This window comes from Rhagoletis pomonella, unplaced genomic scaffold (genome assembly GCF_013731165.1).
Source record: "Rhagoletis pomonella isolate Grant_MI unplaced genomic scaffold, Rhpom_1.0 Rhpom_scaffold_00003, whole genome shotgun sequence".
Lineage (NCBI taxonomy): Eukaryota > Metazoa > Arthropoda > Insecta > Diptera > Tephritidae > Rhagoletis > Rhagoletis pomonella.
The window spans coordinates 81,835,223-81,861,460 of NW_023458557.1; the positions used below are offsets into that span (position 1 = coordinate 81,835,223).

General features: G+C 37.2%; 3 protein-coding genes across 3 annotated transcripts in view; 1 reads left to right on the top strand and 2 right to left on the bottom strand.

Annotated features, from left to right (window-relative positions):
• LOC118735670 (scavenger receptor class B member 1) overlaps positions 1-4,465 on the bottom strand; it is a 102,181-nt gene extending 97,716 nt beyond the window's left edge. Inside the window, exon 1 of the mRNA XM_036465575.1 lies at positions 4,164-4,465. Coding sequence (XP_036321468.1) covers positions 4,164-4,260 — 97 coding nt within the window. The 5' untranslated portion in view covers positions 4,261-4,465. The remainder of the gene's footprint in view (positions 1-4,163) is intronic.
• A 75-nt stretch (positions 4,466-4,540) lies between these two features.
• LOC118735671 (congested-like trachea protein) overlaps positions 4,541-26,238 on the bottom strand; it is a gene marked incomplete at its 5' end in the record, with an annotated part of 25,535 nt that continues 3,837 nt past the window's right edge. The window contains 3 exon segments of the mRNA XM_036465578.1: positions 4,541-4,978; positions 23,282-23,469; positions 25,903-26,082. Of these exon segments, the coding sequence (XP_036321471.1) occupies positions 23,282-23,469; positions 25,903-26,082 (368 nt within the window). The 3' untranslated portion in view covers positions 4,541-4,978.
• On the top strand, positions 5,939-22,259 carry LOC118735669. The gene is made up of 10 exons (XM_036465573.1): positions 5,939-6,254; positions 8,789-9,905; positions 9,966-10,097; positions 11,664-13,205; positions 13,273-13,539; positions 13,611-13,764; positions 16,353-16,460; positions 16,538-17,646; positions 21,219-21,290; positions 21,502-22,259. Exons 1-10 carry the CDS (start codon positions 6,235-6,237, stop codon positions 21,634-21,636), a joined length of 4,656 nt encoding a protein of 1,551 aa, XP_036321466.1. The 5' UTR covers positions 5,939-6,234; the 3' UTR covers positions 21,637-22,259.

Consider the following 26,238-nt stretch of genomic DNA (forward strand, 5'->3'; position numbering starts at 1 on the left):
TCATCTTCATCTTCATCTTCATCTTCATCTTCATCTTCATCTTCATCCTCATCTTCATATTCACCTTCGTCTTCATATTTATCTTTTCCTTTATCCTGATCTATATCTTCATTCTTTTCTCCATTTACGTATTTACCCCCACCATTGTTAATTAGTTAGGTAGTTAAATTTTCCTTCCTCTTTTTCTTTACATTGTTACATTGTTTCTTTAGTGATATCATGTCATGTCTTGAAATTGGGTGTGATGAGTTGCAGTGTGGTGGAATTGGGTGTGGGAGTTACGGTGTTATGAATTCAGGTGTGGTGGTCTTAAGAGGTGTGGTGAATTTAGTTGTGGTGAGTTGAGGTGTGGTGAATTAAGGTGTGGTGAGTTAAAGTGTGGTGAGAAAGTTGAGGTGTGGTGAATTAAGGTGTGGTGAGTTAAGATCTGGTGGGAAAGTTGGGGTGTGGTGAGTTAAGGTGTGGTGGATTTAAGTGTGGTGGATTTAGGTGTGGTGAATTAAGGTGTGGTGAATTTACGTGTGGGGAGTGAAGTAGTGGTGGATTTAGGTGTGGGGAGTTAAGGTGTGGTGAATTAATGTGTAGCGAACTCAGGTGGAGTAAGTTTTTAAGCGGAGGTGAGATGAGTTGAGGTGAGTTAAGTTAAGTTAAGGGGTTAAGTGAAGATAAGTTATATTTATCCTTATCTTCATATTCATCTTCATCTTCTTCCTCGTCTTGGTCTTCATCTTCTTCTTCATCTTTATCTTTTCTTTTATCCTGATCTAAATATGTCCGTTCTTTTCTTCATTTACATATTCACCCCCACCATTGTTATTAGGTTAGGTATTTAAATTTTCCCTCCTCTTTATCTTTATATTTAGGTTTCTTTTCTTTTATTTTAATTTCTGTATTTATCCCTTTCTTCTTCTCCATACTCAAAATTATCTCATCCTTGTTTGAGGCTAATCTATTCATGTACATACATACATACATCTTATTCCTAAACTGCTGCTTAGCACGTTTCTTTAATTCACTATCAATATTAAAGCATACATTTAGGAGGCATTTCCGCCCCAACCATGTACATGTATGGCATTGGCATTGGTGTGACATTTGAATTGATTTTTTCGCTCTATTTTAAACTAATTTGAAATTTTAAAAATTGCCTGCACATCAGAATCAAAATACCTTTCTAATGATATATAATTGTTTATACCTTAGAAGTACAGTTTAGCCGTAAAAGGGGTGTAAAGGAAACATGATTGCCTATTTATATAATTGATTTGGCAATTTTCGCAAGTGTATTCACTTTTTGTTGTCTAAAATTTAACGTCGCACGGTGTTATTATATCGATGGCAGAAAACTTTTCAAGAACGCCCTACTTCAGAATTTTATTAAAAAATACCCTATCTCAGAATTCGGTTCAAAAACGCCCTATCTCAATCTCTAGATAGAGCGTTGTTGAAAAATTTTTTGAGATAGGGCGTTTTCGAACTGGCTGCCGAGATAGGTCGATCTTCCACTCAGCCATCGATATGATGGCTTATCATATTATAGACTGAGAAATATTTTAACCATTTTGAAAAGATAGGCATGGATTTTTTTATAAGGTGGATGAAGTGCGGATTTTTGTCCGTTTACTGATTCCATTTGCGGATACTTTGACGATCTGTTTTCCCACTAAAGTGTGCGGCAAAAACGTATGTACAGACAACTACCGAAAATTGTTTGTGAAGCGGATACGTTTCCGGCTGAAATTTGTCTGAATGAATTTTTCGTTCAATAAGCTTTCCTTCTGCACTTCACAGATACTTTTTCAAGGTTCAAACGCAATAAAAAAAAATTTGGAAGCGGCACACTCCTCAGCACGGTCAGCCACTACCGACTACGCATGCATACTTTCAAATGTTTAGCTTGAGCAAATAAAATAAAATTATTGCTTTCAAATGACATCATCTTTTACGAACGTTTCGAACGTTTTCCGGATACGAAAATTGATGATAACTGTCGGAGTTTTTTCTGTGCGTTTTCGGATACGGAAAATTGAACTAAACTGCACTGTCGGCAAAATATACGTTTTTTTGCTGGCTGGGCTGATTTGAACAGTCAAATACGTGCGTGATAAATTGTTGTATGAAAATATTATTTTTAGATACGAACATTTTTAAACGATAATTAAATATAAAGTATTCATTCTTACTATGCATTATTTCCCTCAGTATATATAGTTATGTACATACACATATGGCTCAATCCATGACAAATCGACCAATGCTTGAAATCGACCATTCTTGATTTGGTCAGAATTTTTCTTTAATGAAGTTTTGCCAAGGAGAAAAATTAATTTTATTTCGAAAGTTATGCAATTCCTGCAGATATTGAAATTTTAAAGGTGTTTTTTTTTACGATATTAGTTTTAAAACTTTGAAAACCCATTTTTAGCAAACTCTAAATAAAGTTATGTGAAAATTTGTTATTAAATTTAAATTTAGGTTTTCATTTAGAAGTTTGCAATAATTTTTTTTCAAAGTTCAAAAATGCATATTTAAAAAAAAACACTTCTTAAAAGTTTTATGATCTTATAGGATATGTAAGAGATATTGAAAAAAAATGTTGCATAAAATTTATAAAAGTTCTTGGTATGATTTTTTAATTATAAAAATCTGTATTTGTTTTTTATTTTTCCAATTGTTTTATATATGTTTTTTTTTGTATATAGCCCCAAGCATCAAACATTCATATTCAAAAAAATATGGGTCCGGGGAAATTGTGAAATTTCAAACTCAGGATTTTTTTTTTTATACCCGAGCGCACTTGTGCACAAGGGTATATTAATTTTGTTCACATAACGGTTGTTTGTAACAGCCAAAACGGATCGAGATAGATATAGACAAATGTATACATAAATGATCCGGATGAAAAAAGAAATCGATTAAGCCATGTCTGTCTGTCCGTCCGTCTGTCCGTCTGTCCGTGTACACGATAACTCGAGCAAAAATTGAGATATCTCAACGAAATTTGGTATGTAGGTTTCCCTTAATCCAAGGTAGGTTGGTATTGAAAATGGGCGAAATCGGACTTTAACCACGCCCACTTCCCATATAACGGTAATTTCCAGAAATACGAAAACTGCGATATTTTAGTTACTACTGAAGATAATTCACTCAAAATTGATATTTACAATAATTTTTAGACGAAAAATAAGAATATTATAAATTTTTGGAATATGGGCGTAGCCACGCCCACTTATGGTTACATGTGTATATCTTGGTAACCGCTGCACCAATTTCTTCCAAACTTGGCACAGTTGTTGGCCTTCGCACAACATACCAAATGGCCGAAAATTTTTAAAATCGCTCAATAACAACGCCCACATCCCATATAACGGTAATTTAGAGAAATACATAATCTTCGATAAATCAGTAAATATTGAAGCTAATTTATTCAAAATTGATGCTTGCAACAATTCTTTACCAAGAAATACGTTTATGGTAAAATTTTGGAAAATGGGCGTGGCACCGCCCACTTATGATCACATATAATTATATCGGTAACCGTTCTACCAATTTGTACCAAACTCGGTATTTTTATTGTGCTTGCTACATAAAAGCAAAACGTTGAAAATTATTGAAATCGGACTAAAATTACGGCCGCTTATAAAAAGCGGTAACGGTAAATTTCAGAAATGCTTGAAACTTCAATAATTCGAAATTTAAGGACGCTAATTTACTCAAAATTGATACACCCCGGCTTACCAACTAGCGGTAGCTTTCGGAAAGGTGAAAAAACATCTATTTAATACTTGCGCCGGGTATTTAATGTTCGGCTCCGCCCGAACTTAGACTTTCTTACTTGTTTTTATTCTCTTTGGCCGAACTTTGTTATATGTTAAAGAAAAGTACTGACCAAAATTCAATCAAACTAAAGACGGTGGATTGGAACCGTTAGACGATTTGACATAGAATGACCCATATTCATACATACATACATATACATATGCAAGTATTTAGTTGAAACGTACATAGTTTCAAATGCATTCTTATTAGATACTTTGTGAAACAATTTTATGAAGTAGAGTGTAAAACCAATTCAATAACTAGACTGTAGTGTAAACACGACTTAATGAAATTCGCATAACAAATATACATTGGGCCATTAATATGGAACTCATTGCACTCACCTTTATTGGTCGCTTTACACCATTCGCTTTCAAATTTCCTTCTTATCCACTCCACATACTTACATATAACCCTGCTTATGGCGCCAACAAGGCTCATATTCCTGTGCAACTGTTCTGTGTTAGTTCGTTTCAGCTCAGCGGGCCGGTTGAACGATAAGTTCTCAGCGTTTTAAATGTAGAAAATAAGAAAAAATATATTAAAAAAAAAACTAGTTGTATCAAAAATAAAATAAAATCTGTAACTTACAAATTTTAGTTAAGTCTTTGCAAGCAAAGACGCTTACTAGTATATGTGTGTTTTAAATATAAAAAGAAAATAAAAAAAACTTAAATTAAAAAATTAAAAAAATCGTACCTACTAATTAAATTAAGTAAAATTAATTTATAACAAAGTTGTCTACTTAATAAAAATAAAAATTTTTATTGCGAAAAGTAACAGTGATAAAATTATCTAATAACTACAAAAATTAACCTAAAAATAATAAAAATATTTTAAAATCGACCAAACGCTTTAGAACTAAACTGCAGTTTATAAGCTAAAAAACTGCGCTCAAGGCCAGAAGAGGGACTACGTTTTACAAATATTAAAAATCAAATAAAAAACTTTGATAAAAAGAAGCATTTAAGGTGAGTTTTACTTTTTTATTGTAGTGCTTTGTTTTTACAATAAATTAATTGCCGCTTATGTACATTTATGTTAACAGTTACATGTAGCGAATTAATGCTGCCGCGCAAAGAGAAAATCATACTCGCCATTTGCTTGCTCTTTTTGAATCTGTTTCGTTTGTTAAGCTTTTTCGCTAACGGAATTGAACCTGTGAAATGTAGACAGATTATTGATAGTCACATTTTGGCGGGAATTTATTGTGGATGTTGCTGTTATTGTTTTATTCCATTTTATTTTTTTTTTTTTTGGGAAAGTAGTGATGTCTGTGACAATTAAGGCGGCATTAGCGCTATTAAAAAAAAATTAATATATTTTCGAGAATTGCTTCAAACTGCAAATAACTTCGTATGTGTCTATAAGTATGTATACAAATGTATGTATGTAAACGTATTTTAAATGTTTTGCATGATTTCTATATTTACTTTTTTTGCCATAAGATTTTTGCTTGGCATAAGATTTAGAAATTTTTTTAATGCAAAATTTTGTTGCTGATCTAATCGCATCCTCAATTAGCAGTCGAAATAAGCCACTTGCGATTAAATATAATTGGAACATCGAGCTTTTATGTACTACAGTATACATATCTATGTACATTAGAATGCCTCACCCAAAAAAGTGTCAGTTTTTCAACCGGAATTATAAAATTTATTATATTTTAAGACTTCCGCCAAAATATCCGGAAAAATATTAAGATTTACGAGAGCTACACCAATTTGAGAATATCCCCAAAAATCTAATTATTTTTATTCCACTGATAAAATGATTAAACATTTTAGACATACCTTTTTAGTTGAAACTCGTAATAGAAGAGTGTTTTTAAATATTTTTTAAAACTTATTTTATTTAGAAAAATTTCGATTTTTTGAGATATTTTCAAAATTTTTCCAAAATATTTTGGTGGAAGTCTTAAAATATAATAAATTTTATAATTCCGATGGAAAAACAGTACCGATACTTTTTTCGTATGGAGAATTATGCACCCTAATGTGTTGATGTTTTTTAAATATTCGTAAGGTTTTTCAAGTAAAATTTTTTTGGGTATTTTTCTATAAAACTATTGTTCATGGTTTAATCAAAACCATATAAATTACAGTTTTAAACCTTATAAAAAATTTAAGAAAATTCAACAAATTTTCATCTAAATATCAACTTTTTAATGTGAATCTTTAGAGTGATTTTTGAGTTTTTTTTTTTTTTGGTGACGGATTTTCTAAAGATTGAGATTAAAAAGTTAAAATTTTGATGAAAAATGCACTTTAAAAACGCATGAGATCTGATAATTTTTCTTTCTATGTACATCTGTATACAACTTTAGGTTTTCTTAGTGCCTTTGCAACGGTGTATCATTTATATAAATCGTTAATAAAGTTTTCTTTTTATTTTCAGAAATAAGAGATTTACAAAATGAGTGACAAATTTTATGGGTAAGTTGGTGAAAAAACAGAAATAACATTTTTGGAAAATTTAATTTTATTCTTTTTCCTGGCTAAACAGCGGTGTTTGTCTGATATTGGAAGCTTAACTCATTTCCTAATCTAACCTCAATTTGAGCTTAGACCTTAGCTTTGTTTTTCACTTACACAAAATTCAAAAAAAGATTACCAACTTTTACAGGATCAAATATTTTTCAAGCCCCTATACAATTAAATTCGTATTAAAATATTTTATGTCATTGATTATTTTTGATGTTTAGATTAAAAAAAAAGAGTGCATCGCTACTGCGAGTTAATTCCCTGCGTCGTCAGGTGTAAGTTCAGCCTCTAATGTTCTGTAAGAATCCTCGTAATACTACGTCATTTATTCTTGAATAAGCTCATGCATTTTTTAAAGCGTTTTAAGTTACATACATATATCTTTCTATAAGCGCTTTGGAAAGTCCCACACCTGGTAGATAGTCCATAGCGATTTCTGAGAGCTTCTTTCTCTCGAGTGCCTCTTTTTATAAGCCACATAAGGGCTCCAGGGCGATAAAGGGAGTTGGATGCTACTTTCCGTGGAAGTTTATCGACAATCTCATTTCCTTCAATACAAATGGCATTCGGAACCCAGAGGGTCCAAACTTGATTGGTCAGACCAACAGTGGACAGCGTATGAAGGCACCCAATAAGATCTGAAGATAGCTACTTGGCTATCAGTCAATATCTCAATATTCTCATTCTGGTAGTTTCGCTTGAGATTGAAGTTCGCGCATCTTTCTATAGCGAATTTTTTCGCCTGCAAAATGGAAATATGTTTTCACTTAGGTTCCGAGTATCTCAACTTCGGTCCAAATATACATTTCTACCTATTCCAGTACCTTCTTCAGCCATCATACCTTATTGTAAAATTTAACTACGGATGCATGGTATCTCTCGCTTCGTTAGAATATCGTTCTTACCACGATTCTGAAATCCTTCTTCCCTGGTACCAGTCATCCTTAGGAGAGCCCTCTTCGCTTGAGACTAGATATGAATTTTCAGAGGTGTAAGGCATCGAAAAACTTCCAAGGATGCTGTTTTACTTGATCGCTCTAAGCTGTGTAGTCCTATCAACCTAAAAGATGGCTGCGTATAGATGCACCTTAATATTTTTGGGGAGCAGCCCCATTTTTTTTGTTTGCCAATATTTCTTTGCAGTTTGCTCCACGTGTGTTTTTCAGAGTCATTTCTGGTCTAGTATGATACGTACTCACAAATTTAACCTCCTTCAGGCACATGTTTCTGACATCTATCAGAATCGACTTCAGACCGCCAGGCCTATATTCCCTTGGAAACTAATTTACATTTTAATCGTTTACAACTTGTTCTATGATTAGTTTAACGGGCACTGGATTTTGCCTAAAGTTATTTGATAATAATTAAAAAATTCGACACCAGACCTGAAGCAATGGACGGGTGTGTTCTGATGCTTGGTCCGGAAGAATCTTTCGGCATCCAAATTCCTCTTACAGAGAAGAGTCAAGAATGTTCCCACAAAAGCACCAAACGGGAACAAAAGTATTAACAGCAGTTTGAACGGAAACAAAATTAGAACAAAAGGTTCGGTAACGTTTCCGCAAAGAACAAAATGCGAATAAAACTCTAAGGAACGTTTTCAAGAAGAACAGAATGAGAAATAAACTTTCGGGACGTTTCCAATTAGAAAAAATGAGAAAGAAAATATCGAGAACGTTTTCAAAGAAGATTAAACAAGAACGTACTGCTAGAGAACAAAAGTTTTGAGAACTTAAAGTTAAAAATGAGAGGGGCGAATTCGTGTTAGGATGAAAAAACGTTTCAGTGAGTGTTGATTCCAAGCCAGAGGAAGGCTGAACCATTTGAACATCCAGATCATTTATCATTACAATGAAATGTTCATTTATGGAACAATTTTTTAATTTTCAGTGCAAGAAAAGTTCGTGTCTTAAGTCCATTGTTGACTTAATTTGCATATTTACCTTTCACTTCTTTTTTAATTATTCAACCAATGTACGCTATGTGAAAAATTTTGTTCTCGCTTCCATTTTTCGCGAGTAGTTCAGAAAAGATTTGTACACAAAGTTCCTTAGACTTTAGTTCCAAAATTCTTCTTCGAGACAAAGTTCCTTAGACCCTTTTCCGATTTAGTTCTGTGCCAAAAAGTTCCGGAGATTTTTGTTCCCATTTCGTACTCTTAGAAATGTTCCCAAAGTTATTGTTCCCATTTTGTTCTTTTTGGGAACGTTTCGCAGGGTTTTGTTCTTATATAATTCCCATTGAGATTTTTGTTTTGATTTCGATTTTGGTTTGAAGCGATCTTGGGAACAAAACTACATTTAGTTTAGATCATACATTTAGATCAATCCTGGTTGAAAGGGCATTTACTACTGTATTGGTTCGTTCAGAGAGAGGTCCATAAGTCTTCCCACGTGTTTTATGCGTCTCTCCAACAAATAAATCGAGAAGAATGATTAGATTACAACAGATTGTAAAATTTACAAGTGCCCTTCTCTTCACTTTAGTATCTTCCCAACCGACGATGCGGCTTACTCCAACTACGCTGCTGTACTTCATCAACAGCAACAGCCAACGCAACCCCAACAGCCTGATCTAAACTCATGCACTGCCGAAGTATGCAATTATTACAACTCGACGCCTGCCAATACTAATAGCAACGTTGCCGCCGCCACAGCTGCTGGTAGCACAAATGGTTTCAATGCTTCCGTTGCCGCCACGCACAGTCGTCTGATTGGACCAGCATTGCGCTACTACGGCAGTGGGGGTAATCAAGCGTGTAACGGGCAGCAGCAGCAGCAGCAACAGTTGATCTACAGCGGCGGACTTATGTCCCAACATACTGCTCTAGCTGATAATGCTGCATACACTATTCCGCCTAGCGCTCTAATAGCCGCTGGTCCAAGCTGTAGCGGGGCCGCAGCCACGATATCATACACTTATAATCGCAATCGCTATATGCCGTATAGCCGCACCACCAACGCTACGGCAACTGCAACATATCCACTTAGTAGCACGCTTGCATTGCAAACAGCTATGCCGAGAGGTGGCAGCAGCAGCCTACCAGTCACCACCGCTATGAATGCCAACGCACAACAGAATTACTCTACATACCAGCAATTTGCGAATATTTATCAGAACTATCCGAATTTATTTGGTGGCCCACCGCTTATGGGTGGTAGTTCAGCGGCAGCGGCAGCGGCAGCGGCAGCTATTGCTTCAACTGACAGCGGCAGCATCAAGAATGCTAATACAATGACAGAGATGAATAGGCGCGCAGCAGTGTCGATTGTCAATGGTGAGACGGTGGCATGTAGCGCGGGCACGCGTCGTGTTGTCAGCGGTGCCGCGGCGATCGCTGTTGCTGCAGATGCCAATACCACTGCGATTACGGATGCTAATAATAATGGTGTAGTTGCTGTGGTAAATGGCGAAAACGGCTGTCAGGTGTGCAGTAGCAGCAGCAATCAGTCGGTGACACTACAAATTACCAATCTGGATTATACTATGGAGGAAGCGAGTTTGCGTAACTTCCTAATGGGACAGTTGAAACCAATAACTCCGGTGCTTTCCTTGACCTTCGAAGGGAATTCTTATGCCAAAGTCACAGTACCCGATATGTTTGTGAGTACTTACGCTGCCATAATCGGATAGGAAAAAATACTAAATCGGATCTACTTTCAGTTCGCAAAGCAGGTGGTCTCGAATTTGCATCGCAAGAAAATCGGTCACAAACGCATGTTGGTCTCGTATACGCGCGACTCTTCACTCACGGAAATCAATACGTTGCGTTGTCAAGTAGCTGGACTGCTTAAGGTGAGTTTAATTATTTCCATTCCAGGGTCGATCCATGTACCCAATGGTTGGAATCCACCTTTTTCATTTGGATGAATTTTGGTCAGAACTTATATTTATCTTATAACAAAGTTATGCCAAAGGGAAAAATTTGAAATTTTTTTCGAAAGTTAGGCAATATTCTAAGTTTCACAATTTCCAAGTTTCAAATTTCGATGTCAGATCGAAAGGTGTTTTTAAAGATGATATTTGAAAGTATATAAAATATATACTAAAAAGATCAAAAAAATTTAAAAATTTTTGAGTTTTAGGAAATTGCAAAAGCATAAAAAAAAATTTACACAATTTTTATACAATACCTCTTTTACTCTGGCCATAAAGAAGAATATATATAAAAATACGGGGAAAAAATTTTAAAATTTCATAAAAGCCGAAATTTATAAAACTCTAAATAAAGTTATGTCAAATAATTTTTATTTGATTCAAAATAATTATTTTTTCCAAGGTTCAAAGCGTTGTATGTTTAAAAAACACCTTGAATATTTAAAAATATATAAAAAAAAACGTCGAACTTTAAAAAATCGTAAAAGCAAAATCAAGCAAAAAAATTTTGCTAAATTTTTTTTATATAATATCTGCCTCTAACTGATTTTAAAATATCCTGAAATTTTCAAGATCTATTTTTTAAGATATGAATTTTTGAACTTTCAAAAAAATATATATTTTGTGCCAAACTTTAAATAAAGTTAAAATCACAAATTTTTATTTGATTAACATTTATTTTTAATTTAGTTTTTTTAAATAAAAATCTTGAAAATTGCAGGATCTTCTAAGACCAGTGAGAGCTATTGTATAAAAAAAAGTGAGCCAAAAATTTATACATAAAAGTTTTTTCCTTTACGACTTTTGAAAAATTTCAAAATTTTTTTTTAGATTGTTTTTTATATCGTTCCAAATATTACCTTCAAAAATTCAGGACCTTTTAAGATCAGTAAGAGGTATGGAAAAAATTGAGCCAAAGACTTTTATCCGATTTTTTAATATCGAAATTCTGCAACTCTTTCTTTTTAATCCTAAATACCACTTTAAAAACGAGACGATACTAATAGTTTTTAAGACATTCAAAAAATAAACTAAAAATAACCGGGAAATTATGAAATTTTAAACTTTCCAAAAAAAAAAGGTTATTTTTTCCTTTGGCAGAACTTCGTTACTGATATTTAAAAGAAAACTGCTGACCAATTCAAGAATGGTCGTTTCCAACTATTGGTCGATTTGACATAGATTGTCCCACCTGGTAATCTTAACGCCGGCTTTACCGAGAAGGTATACAAAATTACGAAGCTCTTGTGCCAGACTGTTGAAAAATCGACGAGTACTTATGTAGGTTCAATATATTAAAGACCTGGTACCAAGGCCTACTCCCCTTCAGACTAAAAAAAGCTTCTAGCCATCCCAAAGACCAACGGCTTTGAAAACCTTACCCATTGCTATCTCCCGAGAGATATGTATGTGCAAGTACTCAGGCCGTCTTCCTCAATAATTTTTAAATCTTTCTTACTCTCATTCGTCATTTCATGCCCATAGGATGTACCATATTACACATTGCCAATGTATAAGTTCCGCGAGCTCTTCCAGGCGCGTTTTAAGACTTCAATAAGCGTATTAGATCTCTACAAAATGCCCGATATTTGTACGATAAGCGTCGATGAGAGCGAAGAGAAATTCATCAGCCTACAATCGGGCGTTATAAGTTCGTTGGAGAACTCACCGTTGATGGAGGGCCTGCAGCATAGTGTACCCTATTGTACTGCGCATTTCAAGCGTGAGCAACATAAGGGCTGGGCTGAGCAGGACATTGAACCGTTACCGAACGTTTGGATGACCATAACGGAAATACAAAAGATTATCTATCCACTGTTGAAGAATCACCCTGGCGATGTACCGGTCGCCACGTTGGTGCACTGCATTTCCGCTCAAATGAATACCGAAATAACAGCAAATGAAAATGGTGTCAACTTAGAGCACTTGGTATGCTGTGTGCAGGGCATACAGATACAGGTCAACAATTTTGGCATTAAAATTTTAGGCTGGTTGAAGTTGGATAAGGAAAATTACGCGAATTATAATGGTTCGCTTAACGCTGGTGTTGGCGCCAGCAGCGCTAGTTCAGCAACACTGGAGCGTAGTTTGTATGCCAAGTCTGCGTGCTCCATTAGCGATCCACTGTATCAGATTTCGCGTGAGGTCATAGAGCTGGTGAAGATGTCACCAAAGTCTACCATGAAGTTCAATCGCTTCATACCAGCCTATCACAATCATTTCGGCAAGCAATGCCGCGTAGCCGATTATGGGTACACCAAGTTAATTGAACTATTCGAAGCGCTCGCCACCGTCGTGCAGATCATCGGCGATGGCGAGAATCGGCTAATCACCTTAACACATCGCACTCAACTGCGACGCTTCACCTCCGACTTGCTACGCATACTACGCGCTAACGGCAACAAATCGGTGCTATTGTCGCAATTGCCAACAATCTTCGCACTCACGCAGAATCGCAGCTTCGATGTGACCGACTATGGCGTATGCGACATTCGCGACATCTTGGACGGTTTGGCTAATTCGAATGTTGTCGTAATGTCGCGTGTACAAAACGGCGATGATATGCTCATTTCGATGCCGAAGCGCAAGCAAACCAGCGCTGAGCTGGAGAAGACCATCCTCTTTGCTGGCGAAATGGTGGAGCTATTCCGTAATGCGCCACAATATACCATACTATTTCAGAAATTCGTACGCTCATATCACTATCACTTCGCCTATCAGTGCCGGTTGAGCGATTATGGTTTTCTGAAGTTAGCCGACCTGATGGAGGCCATACAGGGCGTGGTGGAAATGGAACATACCAGCGATGAGGATAAGAAGATCTATTTATCACCGAAAGTCGCACGTCGCGTCTTCGCCGAACAATGTGAGGAGCTGGTGCACGATGTGACTGGTTCGGCGCAAACTTGCATGAAGTTGGATGAGATGCTGAAGTTGCATAAAAAGAAATTTGGCTATCAAATACTACCGCAAACGTTGGGCGTGCGCAGCATCTCCGAAGGCATCGAACTGATGCCCCACATTGAGGTGAGCGAAGCACACACAACAACCCAGGTGAGTGAGAATATTTGTTAAACTTTTTGTTTATTTACAGTTAATTGAAAAAGAGAAAGTGCTATGGATTATTTGCCATCGTGATGATAATAAATTCCGTAATCAATGCTACCGCGCCTGCAAGCTTGTCTTGGCGCACGAAGTTAATTTACTCAATACGAGTAACGGCAATGATTCCAACGACGGCGAGGCAAAGGAAAATAATTGCAAAAGCTACACTTTGAGCGCTTTGATTGAAGACTTCAATAAAAAATATGAGGAACACATCAATGAGAGTGAGGTTAAGGCCATGAAACAGAAAATTGAGGTAAGTGGCAACTGCCAGTTGGCTTTCTTTAGTGCGATTTAGAAAGAATTTACCTAGTATTTTTCTTGTAGATCTTCAAAGAGCAGGAAGTGTCTTATGTGCGTAGCACATCATTTCTGAAGTTTTTACTGAGCATTATTCGTTTACTGGAGAAGAGAACTACAGTTTTGTTGACTGAAATCAAGAACGCTTTAGAATGTGGCATTACAACTACCTTCGAATTCGGTAGGTGGAAATTTACAACGGCGTGTGGGTGAAAAAAATGTCTTCCTTGAAAAAACTAATTGCAACATGACGAAGAGTACTCAAAAATTTAGACTCGATATGGCTTGCAAAAAAGCCCTACTGGTGATTATTTTCCAACCCTGTTGGATTACTCAGCAAATTAAGCCCAAGAAAATACGAAAGCATGTCTGATGAGGATCAGTTTTGGCCGCAAAAGCGGCTTGAGATGTTGTTGCTTAGCTTTAGAAACTCCCAGACCGATTTCCCTATTTTATACAACAGGCTATCCAGGGCTTGTAAATTCTGACATATAGATAGATTGTGATCTGGATTAAAATATTGAACATTCTTTGAAAAGGACATCATTTTAAATATATTGAAAATTTTTTGAAATTTGACTTGTTTAAAAAGTTAAGTTCTACTTTAAATTTTGAGTTTATCGAAATTTTACAATGCGGATGATAAATGAGCGATATTAAAAAAAATATATTACGAAAACATTTTTAAATGGTTGCCACCTATTTAAAAAGTCAAATTTAATTTTTTTTATTAAGTTGAATGAAGTATAACAACAAGGGTGCAAACGAATGAGGTTAAAGAAAGCTTTATTTTGAAAATGTTTTGAATAGGGTTGCCAACTGTTTAAAAGCTCAATCCCATTTTTTCATATATTAAATAAAGTATAATATATATGAGTATCAATCGATAGAGGTATAAGAAAGCTTTGTTTCCAAAAAAATGTTAAATAGGGTTGCCACCTGGTAAAAAGTCAAATTACGTAAAAGTCCGCAAGTAAAGTTAAACAAAAAAAAAAACAATGATGGCAAGTAAAACAAAAGATGCATAAGAAGGCTTTATTCCGATAATTTTGAAAGTCGTAGGCACCTATTTAAATGTCTGATTAAATTTAATCAGTTACCTAAATGATGCATTACAATATGGGTGTCAGAAGAAACAGGTTAATAAAAGCATTTTATTTTTAGACCTAGCTACGCATTCATATAAGATGAGAAAGAAACAAGAATTATGAGACAGGTTCTACGATTGACTTCCGAGTGAATTTCAACTAAATTCAATTTGAATTCAAATCGACATTGCTCGAAATTCACTCAGAAGTGAATTGCAGAACTTCCATTTATAATTTTTTAATTAAAAGTCCACAAAAATGTGGATACTTGATGTAAGCGTAGGAATTGAAGTAATATCTTCTGTAAGCGATCCTTCACGAATAAATCACGGTTGATGGTCCTCGATGTCACAAATGAATTGCTTCTCGTGCCACAATACAAACGGCTTTGTAAATCAGTCACTGGCCTTTATTTTTTAAGGCCTGTATGTAGCTCTCAAGAAAAGCAAAAACTCCATATAAAATGACGTACAGGAAATGGCTAAGAAATCTTCTTGAGTCAAATTTCCTTAAGGCAGTACGCAGTTCTTAAGGAATTTGCTACACTTTCTACTACGGTTTTCTAAAGTTTTTTTGTGAAAAAAGAGCACAAGGAAACCCAGGCTTGCAACAGGAATATATGCCCATTTCATTATTTCTTGAGGAAAGAGTGAGGCAACAGGCTGTGAAGTATCAAAAATGTCAAAATTCCTTGGACACACACACTCACACGAAATAATGGCAAATTTTTCTTGACCGTTTTCTTGACAGCTGCATACAGGGAATTCAATCTACTTATAAAAATCATTTGTATAAGTCGTAGTAATCTTTTATTTCCCAACACCTTCTAAACTGCGAAAAATGTTAATGACTTTTGTACGAATGATTTAAAAAATAAAAGTCGGTTACTGATTTATATTGATAACTTTTAAAAGTAAAATTCACTGACTGATTTTTATTGATGACTTTTATAAATAAAAGTCTTCAGTAACTGTTTTCTAAGACATATAATATAAAAATCAAAAATAATTGTTATATTTTTAATTTTGCATAAAAATTGCAAATAATTTTTTTTTTTTCAAATTTGAGTCTCGGTGAAAAAAAGAAATCGATTAGTATGTATCACTTAGTTGTAGAACATTTCCTTCATGGTGAATTTTTCCATGAGAGTTTTCATCAATAACTGTTTACGTGTAGGATTTCTCCTGTCTGAGTTTCGCCGCCTGTTTCCAACTCCTTTCTCTCCCAAACAGACTTTCGCCATCACTGTGCAGTCGTTGAGGCGAGTAGAATTTCCTAAGTTCCAATCTTCAGGTATCCATCCGAGATCTTTGTAGGATTTCACTGGTCTAATTGAATCATAGCCCGTACACCACAACTACTATTTTGTTCGAGTCCAGCTCTTGGGGCTATAATTTGTTGAACATAAACCATCAGAGACAAAGAAATGCCACTTTCCGCATCCCAGCCTTTTGCTTTGAATATAATTCTTCTTTATGAAAACTACTTCACAAGTCATGGATTTAGAGAAACATTTCGAAGCATCCGTCAAGATTTATAGCTTTGATCATTTTCCTCAAATTTATTTTTAGGACATCCGCGGAACCTAAAACCAGTTTTTAAACCCACAAAAAATATCTAAATATTTTAAAATTTTATAAAGATCTTAGCTTTACAGTTAAAAACTTCAATGTTCTTACAGGTTTCCCAAATCTTTTCTCTGTTGTATCTGCCTACACCGATATCTTTGTGGTGAACGCGGGTCTTACCCAAGAACGCAGTGAAATTTCTTTGCAGCCTAATTGCGAACGTGAGTAACGGTGTAAATTTACTTAAATGATGAATATAACCACTAATTTTTATTTATTTTTTTTGTTTACCTCCAAGTCCACATGAGCTCACTCATAAATCGCTCTGGTCTGCTCAACTCAGCAAAGCTACCGGCAGGCAAACAAAAAGCATCACGTCCACTTCGACAGCCGCTTAGCGAGAACAATCATAGTCGCAGCTACAGTCAGCAGGGTCCACCGGCAAAAACGCGAGCACTTTCAAAGCCCAACGAGAACAGTGGCTATCAGCCGGTACAAACTTATAAAAGTAAGATTCCTGTCGCTACATTACAACTACCGACGAAAACGCAACGCGTCGCCGTACCAAAGCAGAAACCACAACCAGCAGCACAGGTGGTACAACCACAGCCGCCGCAACCGCAACAGCTGTCACAACAACAACAACAGCAGCAAGTTATGCAAGCTCACCAACAACAAATGCAAAAACTCACCTATGACTCTAACCACTTTGTACCATTAACCGTCCACATGAGCTTTAACGGTAATAACTCAATCTATTCGGTCGCCTCACATAACTCCAGCCTAAATATATCTGCCTCAAGCTCCACCCAAAATCATGATAATTCTTTCAACTCTTCCTTTGGTGCCCTTAACAATTCGCTGAATACTTCATCGAATTTGTCTTTGTCGGAGTTGAACTCAAATCTATCACAATTGCAACAGCACGTAGAGCTGTCACAGGCGCCAGCTTCAACTATGCCCCCCAACATGAGCATGGCTACAGCAGCCAATATCCATATGAGCAACAGAACGAAGCTATGGGATCGTCGTCATACAGCTGCTATGGCTGCTGCCGCGGCAAACGCTTCCATGGCTTACCAGCAACACCAGGCAATGTTGGCTGAGAATGTTGCAGGATTGCCATCGTTAATTATGTCGACGTCGGAAAGTTTCGCCATGGATGCACACCGGCAGCATCAAGTACAACAACATCAGCTGCAACAACAACAACAACGGCAGCATTTGCAGCAACAGCAACAGCTTCATCATCAGCATCAAGTATTCCAGTCGGCAATGGAAGAATCGATGGCGCTTGCGCAGGCCAAAATTAAACAAGAGCCTACTTCTTATGTCGCCGAGCCCATGACCAATATGCACATGTACCCGATGTTTGAACCACCAAAGCCGGATACACCGCCGTCGAATGTGAGTATAAATTGAAAAGTAAAAAATAAATAAAGATAGTGCATGTAGTTTAGAAAATGTTGAGCTAATCGACCAGTAATTGACCGAATCTTTAATCGTCTTAGACCTGTAAACGCAACTATTATATAATATATCCCTCTTTCGTGCTCAATTCATTTTATTCCCAATGAATCGAGGTGCTATTATCCTAGCGTATTTTTAAAGTGATAGCTCTCTTTAAAACTTCACAATGGCAGACTCATCCCTTTTCACAAAAACCGATTGGACATCTTGCTGGTATCATTGGATTTTTTTTTGCTTAGGTTTTCATGTCTTAATCTGCCTAAACTTTAGCATGATTTTGTTGTCTAGACTGAGGTTAACCTCATCTGTAAAATATTTAATTTAGTATATATAGATATATTGTGCCCTTTAGTCTTCTCTAAAAGTGCTTAAGCTGTGGCCACTTCGAGCCTAGACTGCCTTACCCTCGGTGAGAACGTGTAGTGGTGTCTCGCTAGTCATCAAAGATCATTTCACCATAACTCCAGCGTATGTAGATGTCGTCTTAGTCGGCAGTGTCACCTGTTTTTGGTGTCGATGCTTCCTCACCCGACGTGGTGCGCATTCGTAGCGGAGCCGAGGATCAAGGGAAGTCGAGCTCTCCTGCAGTGCGCAACCAGATCTTGTACCTCTACTGGGGGAATGTTCTTTTGATTCCCCAGCAAATATGTAGCAGCAACGGCGATGTCCATGGGCTTTCTATCCACCCAAAGCGTTGCTTGCACTACCACTAAATCTTGACTTATAAAATCCTTTTGTGTGCTCCCTTGAGGCTCTTTACCTGGCCTCTATAGATCCACGGCTCTTGAATCCGTACCAATCCCAGGTGTTGCATAGTAAACCTGCTCGCAATTACAGCCGAGGTTGCAATCGCGTGGTTCAGGTTGACTTGGGCTACTCTCAAGGGCCCACCTCATTTCTGCTCGTCTAGGTCCGAGAGCCTTAGGATACCGTCAACCTTAGGTCGCTCTCACTTCTCCGGTCCAGCTCGAGCCTTTTCAGGTCTACACCATCAAGCAGCTCATGCGACAAGGGAACCTGCCCCTGTGTAAGAGCCGCTAAATCTTGCTCAATGGGACTCATGGGTTTGAAGGTGGCTGCTGTATCTGCTGGAGCAGGGATATTTTCATCCATCTACATTTCAGCTCCCCAGTTTTGTTGCTATTTAGCCATGCCCTCAACTTTGCAATATACAAGGAGCATCACTGGACTGAAATACACTCCGCAGAAATCAACCGGTTGCGTCCTTTAAACACCTCGTCCATTATGGCGTCAGCTCATCCGGATTCAGCCCCTCCGCAGGATAGTTTCTAGGCAACTCAGGAAGCACTACAACCAAGCAACCAAAAAACCTTTTCCCGCGCCATTCTAACTGACTATGAAGAATGGGATCCTTTTTTCTTGAAACTAATACAAAGCTTTGCAGAAAACATCACTCAAGACTCCATACTGTCCATTACACTTCTTTCTAAGCTGTTTTAAATCTACATAAATAATCTGCGAATGTAACCCTTAATACAACCTATCGGATCGATGTGGCGCGTGGGAGGCACCTCACTCTCAATGCTGGAGCGATGAGGATGGTAGAAGACAATGATATCCAATCTTCAGAACTAATGTTCCAATTCCAGTAAGCCATCCCTCACCGCACAGAGTACTACTCTGAAGTTTGGCGCGGGCTTCCATCCGTTGCTGTCATTATGTATGCTGACGGGTCGCTAATGGACTCTGGCTCTAGACAATAAAAAAGTTGGTAAACTGGCTAGAGCTATTTGTATGGAGAAATTCATTGGCCCACAATTGGCTGTGAGGTGCTGCTCAGACGCGCAGCAGGCTTAAGTTAATCGCGGAAGCACTTTGACTAGTAGCATATTCCAAAATGTTTCTTGATGCCCTGCATAGCGGTAGGACTATGCTTCTGCTAACGTTGTATGAACGTGATTGAGAACTATGGTGCAATCACCGGATTAATTTCCTTAAACTAGTGAGAGGTACTTAGAAGGCTCATATTAATGAATTCCAATACATATTCATAGTCATGTTTGTTTCGGAATAGTCCACAAGACTCCCTCTGATTGAGCTTCAGAGATTCTGGTAACCTTATAAGAGTAGATTGGCTTGCTTGAAAGGGAGGGAGGCACTTTTCCGTGATAAAAAGGGCAAGCGTAAACATGCCTTCGATTATAAGTCGCTCCTAACCACTAGAAAAAAGCAAAAACCAAATTGTGGAAAATTATTCGCTTTATTTTTTTTTTTTATACAACCAGTGGAGTCAAACTATTCCCTCTTTTTATCTGGAACTAAAATGCAAATCAGAAAAGCAGGCGCCTTTGAAAAAATATACGTATGTATACGCCGCATTTAGAATAAAACGAGTATATTTACCAAGCGAAAGGAAGCCTAAGGAATCTTGAGGCCTTGCAGTTCTTCGAACCACGTTTCAAAATAAAAAAAAACACATACCACCATTCCGGGATACAAAAAAATTTACAGTAATGGTTCTCACTCGATCCCTGCGTTCTATAAGACTTATGATGCGTGAATGGTGTAAATCAATTAGCTATCGCAGCAGAACTTGCCAGGATGACTACGAAGAAGGAGGATTGAATAGTCACTTTATTTAGCGATGCTCAAGTCTGCAGTGAAAGCGACTAAAACTATGTTAAATGAGACTTTTCAGCTAGCCTGGCAAAGACCAAAAGTTGACCTTCCGGATCTCTCAATTTCATTTGGGATAGCAAGTGTAGGAATAAAGGGTGATTTAATAAGACCGCAAATTTTCTTTTATAAATAAACACAACAAAATTTGTCGAATGATTTTTTTTTCGTCACTTGATTTTTGTTCAAGCAACCAATTGGTAAACTGCAAATGGCCTCTTGTCTTCAGTTTCTGTGTCAATTGAATTTTGTAGGTGTGTAAACATGCATAGGTCTTTTATTAAAATCCGCTAAACGGTGCTGGAGGAGAGTTCGATTGCTGTGCACGAGGACTAATTTGGGTTGTCACGGCCTGGCCCACACTTTGTTCCACAGCAAAAATACTTTCGACCGAACGCCCTGCACGAAAGCGCACGTTCATTGTCACGTTAGGCATCGAACCAGTTTCTTTGAATTTCTGCACCGAAATACACTTTTCATAAAACGTTTGGATCACTTTTATGCATTGTTCAACTGAGTATCGCTCTATGACTAAGTTTGCCAAAGCCTGTAGTGCCAATGGTCTTAAAAAAAAAAAACAACAAAGATCTGCATCACCCTTGAGTCATTCTATATTCAAATGTCCTAGTACATATGTACATTCCATTGTTGGGTTAGAAGATGATGTATTTTGGAAAGAATTTTCATTCTTTTCTGTATAATTTGGCATGGAGTGATAATAGTTTCAATATTGTGCCATCTTCAATATCATCTTTCAAAAAATGGCCTTGGTCAGCGCTGTTTAGTTTTAGTTATATCCTTGAGCTTTTTAATAAAATCCAAAATCCAAAACACTTTCGATACAGTTTCTGAACCGATGTTGTATTTTTCAGGATATGCCATTTTGGATAGATCCCATTTGGTCACATAACACCGCCGACCACGAAGCGGGACAAAATGCCTTGGTAAGTAACCAAAATTGACTGACACACTAGTAATTACTTGCCAGATTGCGATCGACGAAATTTTTTGTAAATATTATAAACTTACACTTGAATTTGAATCGATTGCAATTAGGTTGGTAGATACTGCAATTCCCGGAAATTTTAAATTTTTAACAGTTAAAGTTTTCCCTTATTTTACAACCTTTTTTATCTTTTTTCTCACTACATTTAGCTCAACATCAAATTACCTGAACTAAAAAATTTCAATGTATTACCAATGGTATTGTCACCCTATACACTCTCTAAAGCCGAAAATATGAAGCAAAAAGTATTTAATTTTGATAATCACGATCGAAAGATAGCCTAAGTAATATTTGTAAGCAAAAGCTCACTCAATTGTTTTTGATTTAGTGAAGAAAAGTGATCTCAAGGTTTGTGCGTCGCTAAGCGTGTCTCCAAAATTCGAATATGTAGCCTTTAAGCCTTTTTAGTTAATGCGCTTTTAAATAGTTTATAAGAAAATTGTAATGTTACCGCGACATTGAATTAAACTGTTCGTATGTGTAGCAAATAATGAAGCGATCAGATTAAAAAATAATATCTAATATTGTTATTGTAATAGAAAAAAAAATTAAAAAAATACCTCGAAAATGTTTGGTAGGGAACTAAAGATAAACAAACGAAATATTTTAACCATGCTCAATTCATTGTAACAAATGTCTGCTTTTAAATTAGGCAAAAATATTTAAATTTCATTTTTAAATATTATATTTTTTTGTAGTAATGCTTAAAAAAAAAGAAAAATGTGTCCAAAAATTTAGTGTATAAGCATTTAAGTTAAATAAATAAAATCGAATGATTGTAGTTAGAAAACAAAAAATATAAAAAAAATATGTGCAGTCAAATTCAAGCAATCAGAGGATGTGTGATGCTTGAAAAAGCTTTGCACTCAGTCAAGACGCTCAGTCAAGACGCTGCAAAAAATGTATGCTTTGTCGTAACTGAATCTACATAGTGCAGCGATGGGCAGAGAGAGCTTTTGCTCTGCACGCGCCTATACAAAATGTATAGAAAGCTTGCAAGAGCTTTGCCCGCGGGCAAGGCGGTGCCCATCAAAAAAGATAAGAGAGGAGAGAGAGAGAAAGGGAGGGAGAGCCAACAATACTGTAAAAGAGAGGGCTTAGTATCCGTCACGAAGCTTTTTAAAACTTTCTGCAGATTTTACAAGTATGGTTACATCAGAACATATCCCACCGGGAAGGCTTTTCAAAGCTTTCTTTAAATTTTTAGTATGTGCGCGCTTCCACTCCACAATGCCTGGGTTCAAACCCTGGTCAAAGCAACATCGCAAAAATATAGAAAAAAGGTTTTTTCTTAACAGCGGTCGTCCCTCGGCAGGCAATGGCAAACCTCCGAGTGTATTTCTGCCATGAAAAACAGCTTCTCATAAAAATACAATCGCCGTTCGGAGTCGGCGTAAAACTGTAGGTCCCTCCGCTTTGTGTGACAACATCAAGGCGCACGCCACAAATCGGAGGAGAAGCTCGGCCAAACACTAACATATGTGTAAGCGCCAATCTATTATTATTATTATTATTAAAAGCTTCCTCTGGTCGTCGCAGGTACGGCGCCAGTCGTGACCAAAACACAACCCATGCAAGAAGCTGTTACGTATATGAGCACTCATAGAGAAAAGGCTCTATCTGGTCGTTTCTGGTTTAGACAGCGCATTGCCCGAGTGCCGAGCTTGTTTAAGCTTTCTCCGGATTTTGTATGGATAAAAGCTTTTTCTGCCCATTACTGGTATAGATCGGTGATGGGCAGCACCATGCCCGCGAGAGGTGCTTCTTTAAGGTTGAGATTGGTATAGACCGGTGATGGGCATTAGGTTGCCTGCGGGCAAAGCTCTTTCAAGCTTTCTATACTAAATGCCGGTATAGACAGATCCTTTTCTTTTCTAACTTCTTTTCTTCTGTTATTAAGACTTTAAAATAAGTGCAACAAATACTTACCTAAAAATCCGGCGCCACTAATTTAAAGAAAGCATTTGCTAATTCAATGCCGAAGAAACAAGCAGCATTTGCTGGAAAAGCGCGTATCATAACCGGTGAAACGCCGCGATAGAGCGCCATTGGACCATCGGTGCGGATTAATTCTATAAAAACACTACGTACGCCATGCTTGTACTTATCGGAAGGGGCTAGTAGTAAGAGAAAAAATATAGTAGAAAACTCTTAGTATAGGAGTAATGAGTAAAGAACTTACAATAGCAGCTATTGCTGTGACTCAATTGAAAGCATGCAGAGATGTACGAAATCGTAGAAAAGGGTTTTCAAGACATCTCGAGCTTTATAGCAACTTTTGCTTGAGCCCTAGTTAATTTTAAAGCGCTTCACAATGTTAAATTGAAGTATGGTCCCTTGGAACCGTGAATTAACAGAAAGGTTGCTTTACGAATTTATAGCCATCCAAGTTCTATAAGGGAGTCACCTACTACGTCGTACCGATACATCTTTTCATCGAGGGAAATGTTGCGTAAGTGCCCTGAGTCTGACAGAAGAGGTTTTGGAAAGGCATGGGTGCAATTACCGCTTCTTCGATAATGCAAGTATTCTTGGGAACTAAAAGCATCTTTTTTTTCGGAAAAATCTTCGATACTATACAAGTATATTCCACCGGAAAGATGTTCCGTTTCCAGCATTTAATATCGCCCATGCGCTGTGGTAAATGATGAAAAATATTTTCGCATAATTTTCAAATAGAAAATCTGAGCTACTATCAGACTTAGCGAATGGGCGAATTTTTGTTAAAAGTTTGGGGTCAGAACATTCCAGGAAAATTAACGTCATCTCTTCGTACAGTCAGGAAACAATAAGAGCTCGATCGTATCTCGAAGGCATAGCATTGCCCTGATTTGGGTACCACGGCACCGCAAAAAGCGACTAGAAAGCGAACCTGGGTCATAACGAAAATAATACGCACCTCCTCTGTCGAGAGCGGTGATGATTCAGATATTCGAAAACAAAATAAATGGTTGTAATATGGACTGTAATATAGGAACTTTCTTAAAACGAAAATCAAAAGTTATCTACCAAATAGGCCATTGTGAACTCTTACGAAGCTTGTGAAAAAGTTTTGATCTCAGGTCGCACCAGAAAAATAATAGCTGACTAGTTTCGAACTACCCCGAAATGATCCCGCACTAGGCCTTAAACTGTCCGGTTGCTTCCGAAAAAATATCGTGTAGTAGCCCTGAAATAGCCGTGAACTATCGCGAAACGGTCCTGAAAAAGCCATGAACCAGTCCCGAAAGGGTCCTGAACTAGTCCCGAAACGAGTCACAAACTAGTCTCAAACGAGAATTAGACCTGACACTGAAATGGTCCTATAATAGTGCTGGACAGGTCCCGAAGTGGTCCCCATATAGTCCTGAAAAGGCTCTGAAAAAGACGTGTACTAGTTCTCAAATGATCCCGAAATGTTCCTGAAATAGTCATATGTATTGCTAAATGGTCCTGAAAAATCTGGAACCAGTACCGTAATGATCCGGAACTAGTCCCAAAATCAACCTCTACTATGTAGTCCTAATCTAGCTCCAAGGATCCAGGACTAAATAGGGGTGAGCTGGCACCGAAATGGTCCCTAAATAGTCCTTAGCAGGTTCCCGAAATGATGCCGAAACGCTCCCGAAATGGTCTTGAAATAGCCCTGAACTAGGCCAGAAATACACAAGATGAAGCAATTGCAGATTTTCTGCTGGGTTAACGCAAATTTTAGCCACATCGAGAGCTAATATGTTTACACATTAAAAATATATATGCACTCTGATCCCTGAAACTGACGCTGTTAGACTGGGCCTGCTATGGAACACTTCCTTTTGTTTTGACATACTGAAGAAGTTAGCCAGGAAAATGTGGATTTTATACACCGCCAAATGATCTTCAGTGATATGAAGACCATTTCTAGGTATTTGGCAGTCGGAAACTTCTTTGTTTCGGCAAAGAAATTTACTTAAGCCAAGAACACCAGATTGGCTAGTTGTCTTAATGAAAAGTACAGTTAAAATAGTCCTTACGATTACACGTTGAAAGTAATCGTCCCTTAGATCACACTGATATGGCTCTTGTTTTTCATGCTTCGTCAGGGAAGGGATATGCCAAGAGCGGATTTGTGCGAAAAATCTTTTGTACAGATCTTCTGATGAGTCAAGAATGACTCGTCCGTAAATCTTTCGCACGACAGTCGGCTCTATGTAACGACCCAGATTTACGTACATCTGGCCAAACACTGTCACTGTGGTGATCTATGAGCAGAGAGGGAAAATAACTGCCGACACAAATTCTAGCCTCACCCCCTTCGTCTACTTATATAAAAAAAAGGATAACTATTGATTTCGTGCGGCAAAGGCTATGTATATCAAGCCTTTAATTCCTATATTGGGCGCCATTATCGTACAATGGTTAGGGTAGGAAATTTCACCTTGCTAGTTGAAAAAGTTTTGATAGCCAAAAATTCAACAAATCTAGATGAAGGCCCTCTTTAAACTCCTCAAAACAGATGCTTTCAATTTAGCAATGCAACCATGGAAACTTATTCACATATATGTATGTATGTATGTGTATAAAACTCGCACCTGTCTGCAAACGACTCTTGAGTACATCAGGCGGCATACCAACTATCCAATATGTTATGCCAGCCATGCCACCAGCAAATATGGCTGTCAACACTTCCATGTGCAAATCTGGTAATTTTTGCTTGATTAAATCTTGTAATGCTTCATAGGTTGCAAAATATACAGCATTTGCTGGCACATCTGTAAGAATTTGAAGTTTCAATTAAAATCTTACAATTAAAATATTGAACTACATAGTCTCGAGTCGAGTGGATAAATAAAGTGAACCCAAGCGTAGTTTTTTTACAAAGTATTTGTATATTTTCTTCCCATCTTTTTAATTTTCTAGGCATAAAA

What these genes read in the sequence shown, in the direction of transcription:
- LOC118735669 (XM_036465573.1), top strand. Translation starts at nt 6,235, where the DNA reads ATGAGTGACAAATTTTATGG. An exon ending in AAGTAGCTGGACTGCTTAAG is followed by an intron (nt 10,098 to 11,663) that starts GTGAGTTTAATT and finishes TCATGCCCATAG; the next exon opens with GATGTACCATATTACACATT. An exon ending in TTTGCAGCCTAATTGCGAAC is followed by an intron (nt 16,461 to 16,537) that starts GTGAGTAACGGT and finishes TTTACCTCCAAG; the next exon opens with TCCACATGAGCTCACTCATA.